This window comes from Dipodomys ordii, unplaced genomic scaffold (assembly GCF_000151885.1).
Source record: "Dipodomys ordii isolate 6190 unplaced genomic scaffold, Dord_2.0 Scaffold98, whole genome shotgun sequence".
NCBI classification, from domain to species: Eukaryota; Metazoa; Chordata; class Mammalia; order Rodentia; family Heteromyidae; genus Dipodomys; species Dipodomys ordii.
Genome location: NW_012267314.1, coordinates 3,979,522 through 3,987,095, shown reverse-complemented (window position 1 = coordinate 3,987,095; position 7,574 = coordinate 3,979,522). Strand labels below are relative to the sequence as shown.

The following is a 7,574-nucleotide window of genomic DNA, read 5'->3' as shown; positions in this document are numbered from 1 at the left end:
TCCCTCCCTCTCTCTTCCTCTTTCTCTCTTTCTTACTTTGTGCCTGCTTGCCTTCTTTACCTCCCTCCCTCCCTCCCTCCCTCCCTCCCTTCCTTCCTTCTTCCCTTCCTTTTTGTGCCACTACTGGGGTTTGAGCTCAGGGCCTGGGTGCCATCCCATAGTTTTTTTTGCTCAAGGTTAACACTCCATCACTTGAGCCACAGCTCTTCCTCCAATTTTTTTTCTGGTTAATTGGAGATAAGAGTCTCATAGACTAGCTTCAAGCTGCCATCCTCAGATCTCAGCCTCCTAAATAGGTAGGATTATAGGCTTGAGCCACTGGTACCCAGCTTGCTAGTCTTGGTTTTAAACAGGATTAAAGGGTATTCATTGTCAGTAGAAGGCCCGGGAATGTGGTAGAATGCTTGCCTAGCATGCACAAAGCTCTGGCTTCTATTCTTTAGTACCGTATAAGCAGAAAAGGCCAGACGTGGTGCTGTGACTCAAGTGGTAGAGTACTAGCCTTGAGCAAAAGAAGCTCAGGGACAGTGCCCAGGCCCTGAGTTCAAGCCCCAGGACTGGTCAAAAAAACCAAACCGAAACCAAAACAAACAAAAAACCCCACAAAGAGACAATAGAAAACTTAGAGTCAAATTGAAATGAGCATTTACCCTGGAGTCCTTGTATGGAAGGTAAGTGAACAGCGAGCGGTACTTGCTGCAGGTGCACTGTGGGGCTACTACTGTGACTGCCTTCACCTTGCCATTATTTCAGGACTTGCTTGGTGCTATGGAGGCCAAAGAGGCTCTTGGAGAAGAAGTAAAGATCCTCCAAGAGAGGCTGCTTACTGGCCAGCGGGCCTGGGCCACCTCAAAGCAGGAAGTGAGCCTCCTGAAGACAAGCACCCAGGAGCTGGAGACGAGCTTGCAGGCCAGCCGGGAGGCAGCCATGGCCTTGCAAAGTCAGAATGCCACTTTTAGGCAGCAGATCGCAGCCCTCCTTCCCTGCACGTTGGAGAAGAGCGGGTCCACAGAGGATGCCATTTTGGAGAGGATTCGAGAACTGGGTGACCAGGAGGAGAGCAGGGAGAGGGTGAGTGTGTGGGGGTTGTAGATGAGTTTCCTCGGAGCTCACTCAGCAATGAATGAAAAGTATCCTTTCACAGTGGGTATCTCATGTTCACCTGTACCTAGTACCCAGGTGACACACTGACTATGATGTGCTCTAGAGTTGGGCCTGCCTGACATTGGATCCTGTCTCTACCACACACTTGCTTATGGCACTGTGAGCCTGGGAATCCGGAGATTATGGAATGTGCTTGCCTGCCAATCAATCAATCAATCAGTCACTGGTCCTGGGGCTTGAACTCAGGACCTCACATTCTTGCTCTAGTTTTTTCACTCATGGCTGACGTTCTACCACTGGAGCCATACTTCTATACCAATGTTTTGCTGGCTATTTTGGAGATGGAGTCTCAGACTTTTCTGCCCCAGCTGGCTTGGAACTTTGATCCTTGGATCTCAGCCCCCTGAGTAGCTAGGATTATAAGGCATCCGGGACATTGGGTGAATGAGAGATGATGGGTATATTCATTAGTTTCAAGATAGATCCATTCTGCTATAGATGAACATGATAATGTTACTTCATATACATTTAATACATACAACAAAATTTATTTAAGAGCAGTTCAAGGATACATTTTCCAATTTCTTGCAATGTTAAAAAATTAAATTCTTTTTTAAAAAGTCTAGATTTTAGCTGGGCAAAGTGGCTCACGGCTATAATCCTACCTACTCAGGAGGCTGAGATATGAGAATCATGGTTCAAAGCCAGCCCAGGCAGGAAAGTCTGTGAGATTCTTATCTCCAATAAATCACCAGAAAACCAGAAGTGGTGCTGTAGTGCTCACCTTGAGCTGAAGAGTGCAGGAACAGTGCCCAGGCCCAGAGTTCAAGCCCCATGACCAACCAAAAAAAAAAAGTCTAGATTTTGTACATGCTTAAAAGAGACCCCATTACCTCTTTAGCCAATCATTTTTAGGATTCTGTTTGTGTATAAAATGTTTACACACACAGGGCTGCTTGGCCAAATTCTACCATGTAATATATATGGATCTGTGAGATTAACTCTCTTCTCTTTCTAACTCAGTTTACCTACAGGTACCTGACTGAGGAAATTTTTTACCAGAGTAAGAAAAACTCCATTATTTATCTTGAGTGGCAATCAGTATTTTTCAATAGCTACTTTTTATTGGCCATGTAGTTTATTGCTTCCTCTTCGATATTTCCAGGTTTTCTTTATTCTTCTCTAAAACGATTTTAATACTAGCTTATGAAATCATGGTGTTCAGTTGTCAGCGTGATATATACATTTATTTTCTAAAGCAAAATGGTGTAAATTGGTTAAGCTGAATTTGCCTTTCCCCAGCTCCCCATAAAAATTAGAATGATTCAGAATCTTTTCAGTGCTTTTGTCGGCCTTTCTTACCCTGTAATTTTCCCCAATAGCTGTTCTCCCTCTTTAAAAGCCTGAAATTAAGCATATAGCGGGTGTCTTGTGTGACTCATCCTCAAGTCAAATCAGGAGAAAATGGATTTCATATATTGTCTTAGAAATGTTTTTAAGAATGCAAGCTTTACAAATTGATGAGTGTGTAAGTGTCAGGGAGGCTCATTCCCCTGTCAGCTGCCGCTCACGCTGCACACACGGCCCCGGGGTTAACACTCCCGAGAGCCCGGGAGGCTTGGCCCCGTGCCTTCTCTGCTTTGTGTCCAAGCCTACCTGCGGAACCTCGCTTCTCTTATTGACCCCTTGGCTGCCCGTTTTCTCTCGCTTGGATTTGCAGTTCTTGGTAGAGCTGAGGACATCGCCCACGTTTCTCCAGTAAGTCATTTCTACTTGCGATGGGTATGTCTCCTTCTGGCAAAAGTTCATTTTCTTTAGCAAAGCTTTATTTATTTATATATCTTAGAGCAGCCTCTGAACGACTAACATTTTAGACCAATAAATCTTTAGTTGTGGACATTGTCCTGTGCTTTGGAGCACTGAAACAGAAAGGACAACGTGAAGAGAGAGAGAAAGAACTCGAGCCAAGGAAGGCCTGACTGTAGCTAGATGACACCATAGAAGAGATTCATCATCACACGCTCAGAGGGAGCCGTTCCTGACAGCGTCTTCACGTAACAATCCTACCTCTGGAACTGTAGGCCAGAACATTCTTCTCAAGCCACTCAGTTAGAGGAGGATGGTTAGAAATGCCCATTCACTACCGATAGCTTCTCTCACCCTAATTGATAACAACCACAGGAGTCTCCAGACCTTTCTAAAAAAGCCCCCAAGAGCAACATCACCCCCCCAGCTGAAAACCACTGCCTTAGAGGAAGCCCCTGCTGTGGAGCCCCTCAAATTCTAAAGGAGTTCTTAGACCTTATTGAGTCTTGACATTTCAGAACATCATAGCTGGTGTTTATGAAATAGTGGCTTCTTGCACAATGGCAGAAAATTACCACATTTTTAGAAGTTTGAGGCAAAATGTTCTTTCCTTTGAGGTGTTTCCTAACTGACTAATCATCTGGATGAGACCTGATCATGGGCAGAGAGCATTATGGCCATGATCAGCATTGTGTCATTTCCTGCATTAAAGTCAGAGCTACTCATATATTGACCTCCACAGCCTCTTTGCTCTGCTTTAGACATTCGTATGGCTCTCCTTCCATCACAAGAAAATGTCTTAATCTGAGTGCTCTTAGGGTGCAGTGGGGCACACTTTGTCCTAAAGAGCCCAAGATTGTCTCCATGGCCCTAATCTTCCTGATCTTAGGTCCCATCACCAATAATCCTGCCACTGCTGAAAGCAAACATTCCCATAGGTGCACCTGTAGGTGCTGACTTCCACTGATGGGATGCAGTCTGTATTCCACGGTCACCTCTGGGTTACCAGGGCATGGGAATAGATGGAGGGTTTCACGTCCCTCGTCTTCCCGGAGCTGCTGTAACAAAAGATCACCAAAACTGGGTGGAATGGGAGGTATTTTCTAGCTCCCAGTCCTGGAGGAGGTTAGAATTCGAATGCCAGGGGTTGGCAGACTGCTTCTGTGCACATCCCCTGGCTTCCAGTGGCCCCAGGCTTTCCTTAGCCTGGGGTGGCATTCTTCCTGTGTCTTCACACAGTCTTTCTTTGTGTCCAAATGTCCCCTTCTCATATGGCTGCTGGTCTAATCGGGTTAACATCCACCTTGGTCCAAGTTACTGTGTCTTGGTTATCTCTGTAAAGAGCTCATTTTCAAATAAGGCCATATTCTGAAATGCTGGGGTGCTTCAATATGTATTTTTTGAGGGTACTCAACTCACATAGCAAGAATTGATGTGGGTAGAGTGTAAGGCATATTAACTAGGTAGGTTTCATTAGGTAGCCAATTAAGAGAACACCATGCACTATTCAGGCAGGAAAAGAAGTTTATTTACTGAACTGCTGCCCCAGCAATGCATGGTGGAGAGGTATGGCTGCAAAGGAAGGGGTGACCCACCCCTGGGCCAGGACTTATCTAGGCCAGGGACAGGAAGAGATGTGGCCAGGTGGGCGAAAGGTGTGGCCACACTGGACCCAGATGTGACTTCAGAGTCTGGGACCCTCCTCAGGTCAGATGGGAGGCATGTGACCAGAGGCAGCCCAGGATCTGACCTAGCAGGAGGGGAAGGTGACTGCTTCCAGGTCTGCCAGTTACCTAGGTAACAGATACTGGGCAGAAACTTAGCCAAGAGGTAGGGAGGTGTCCCTGTGCTTGGCCATACATACTGACAAGGAGGAAGAGGAGTTTGCCTTCTACTGTATTCCTGTGACAGGATCATTTATTAATTAATAATTTTATTGTTATTGTGAGGGGTTACTATTTTGTAGGTCAGGTATTAAGTACATTTCTTTATTTCTTTTTTTTTTTTATGTTGGCTGTGTGACTTGAACTCTAGGTCTGGGCACTGTCCCAAGCTCAAGGCTAGCACTCTACCACTTGAGCCACAGCTCCACTTCTGGTTTTCTGGTAGTTAATTGGAGATAAAGTGTCATGGATGTTCCTGCCCAGGCTGGCTTTGAACCGAGATCCTCAGATCTCAGCCTTTGGAGTAGCTAGGATTATAGGCGTGAGCCTCTGGCGCCCGGCTAGTACATTTCTTTTTATTGGACAATGTCATCCCTGTCTTTGCTTTCCCCCACTGGCAGTTTATTTTATATAACTCCTATTACAGGAAAGTTATTGCTTGAATAATGGGAAAAATGTTGTTTATGTCCAAAAGGCCCTGGTCCTTACATGACCTGAGAGGCTCTTTCTCAACGCAGGGCTCTTGTACCCCTTGTTTGGTTTCATCTCAGAGCAGAATGCCTCCCTCCCTGGGGAAATCAGCAAATCCTTGACCTCGGGAAGTGAATTAACTCAGCCTTCTGACTTTACTTTCCAAACTCCCATGCTTACTGTTGAAGGAAGCAAGGCCCTCTTAGAAATCTTTTGTCTTTCATTTTTTGCTTTACAAAATTGAGATATGTATTCTCTAAGCATTCGTTTTTATTTTTTAATAGATTTTATTTTTTTTTTTAGAACAAAACAGCACAATTGAGAAGAAGGTATGGACAGTCATATGTTCTTCCTGCCCGAGAACACACCTGTAGCCTCTCCCTATTGTCAGAATCCTGTACCATGCTTGTACACGTGTCATGATCACCTGGAGTGATACACTGGCATGTCATTCTTAGTGAGGCATTGCAGCCATTCATGGCTTACATTACATCAGTGTAGCCTTTCTCATGCCCGGATCCCAATTCCCTACATCGCTAGTGTGAAATGGAAATCTCAGTCTCATTTTATCCCACAGACTATCAGCTGTTTGTTCATAGATACTCAGAAAAGCAAGCAAGAGAGAAAGACAGAAAGAATGAAAGAAAAAGGGAAAGAAAGAAGAAAGAAAAAGGAAGAAAGAGGAAAAATAAAGAAGAGAAGGAAAGAAAGAAATGAGGAAGGAAGGAAGGAAGGAAAGAAGGAAGGAAGGAAGGAAGAAGGGAAGGAAGGAAAGAAAATTGTGTTGATTCTTTTGATTTCTTGGTGTATTTGTTGGGGCACTTGTGTTCCACTAGCATTTGATTACCTGGAACTGAGTTACATGGGGAATGTTAATTGATTTGCATACACTTATGTAAATTTAGCTCTGAAAATACTCAGGGGAGTCCCATGCACTGATTACTAAATGAGCTTCTGAAGCTGAGCTCCGTGACCGGGTAGAGTGCGAAGTTATTCAGTGGTTTGCCCTTTCTGGACCCCAGAATCTTGGCTTGCCCACTGAGCATCTTCAGTACAGCCAGTAGTCTGTATATTAATGGTTTCAGATGTCATATCCTAACTGATGCTCAGGTTTCCGTGGGTCCAAATCTTCCGTGGTGAAGATTCAGGTGGGATTCTTTTGCCTTTGGGTCATGTACATTTGTCCTCCTGAGAAAGTCTAGTTGAAAAAACACTCTGCAGTTTGAAAATAGTTTGGGAAACACATGTAGGATAGTTTCTGAAGTGTCCTTAAGGGCGTGAGACTGGCTGAACCCACTCTGAAGCAGATGGACATGGACACGCTATATTGAAGGTCACTGCATCCCCAGAGGGAGCAAGTCTGCTATTCAAGTTTGCTTCTCAAATGATCTCCATGTGCACCTGTAATCACCAGTGAGTTCCTGGGAGATTCGTTGTTTTCATTTGTTTAGGTAGCGTGCTGTTAAGAGAGTAGGGATTAGAAACCAGGGCTACCTAACCCCCAAACACCTTCCTACACCGTCTGCTCCACATCAAGATGTCTGCTTTCTCTTTACTCAACTCATAGCTCATGGTCATCTCAGAACGACTCCATCCAGATCTACTACAGGAGGCCCTGCTTCCTGCAGCTGAGCTGTGCTGCTGGCCATGACTGCTGGCCAGAGCTCTCCCTCTCTCCAGCTGACATGTCTACCTCTATCGTCTCTGTTTTTTTTTTATGCCAGTCCTGGGGCTTGAACTCAGGACCTGGATACTGTCCCTGAGCTATTTTGCAGAAGGCTAGCACTCTACCACGTGAGCCAAATCTCCACTTCACCTGCTTTTTGGCAGTTCATTCATCAGATCTCAGCCTCCTGATTAGCTAGGATTACAGGCGTGAGCCACCAGCGCCCGGCCTTGCATCTATTTTGTTATTAGTTTTACTCTATTCTAGTTCAGCTGTGGGGCAGGAAAAGTGTTGAAGGTTTGGAAGACCCACATCCTGCCTGGAGTCTACATCTGTTGTGCAGTAACACCTTGCAAGCCTTGAATGACCCAAACTGCTCCCTGGTGAGGCAGCATCATGTAGAACTTGTTTTATAGCCATAGGTCTGTAGGGTGCCTTGCATGATCTACCAAGACAAGCCCTTGGGGCTGGGAAGGTGGCTCAGTGGTAGAGTACTTGCCTTGCATGCATGAGGCCCTGGGTTCGAATCCTCAGCACCACATAAGCAGAAAAAGCCGGAAGTGGCGCTGTGGCTCAAGTGGTAGAGCGCTAGCCTTGAGCTGAAGAGCTGAGGGACAGCGCCCAGGCCCAGAGTTCAGGCCCCA

General features: G+C 45.5%; 1 protein-coding gene across 1 annotated transcript in view; it reads left to right on the top strand.

Annotated features, from left to right (window-relative positions):
* Ccdc170 (coiled-coil domain containing 170) overlaps nt 1–7,574 on the top strand; it is a 51,694-nt gene that overhangs the window by 17,977 nt on the left and 26,143 nt on the right. The window contains exon 9 of the mRNA XM_013026929.1: nt 754–1,071. Coding sequence (XP_012882383.1) covers nt 754–1,071 — 318 coding nt within the window. The remainder of the gene's footprint in view (nt 1–753; nt 1,072–7,574) is intronic.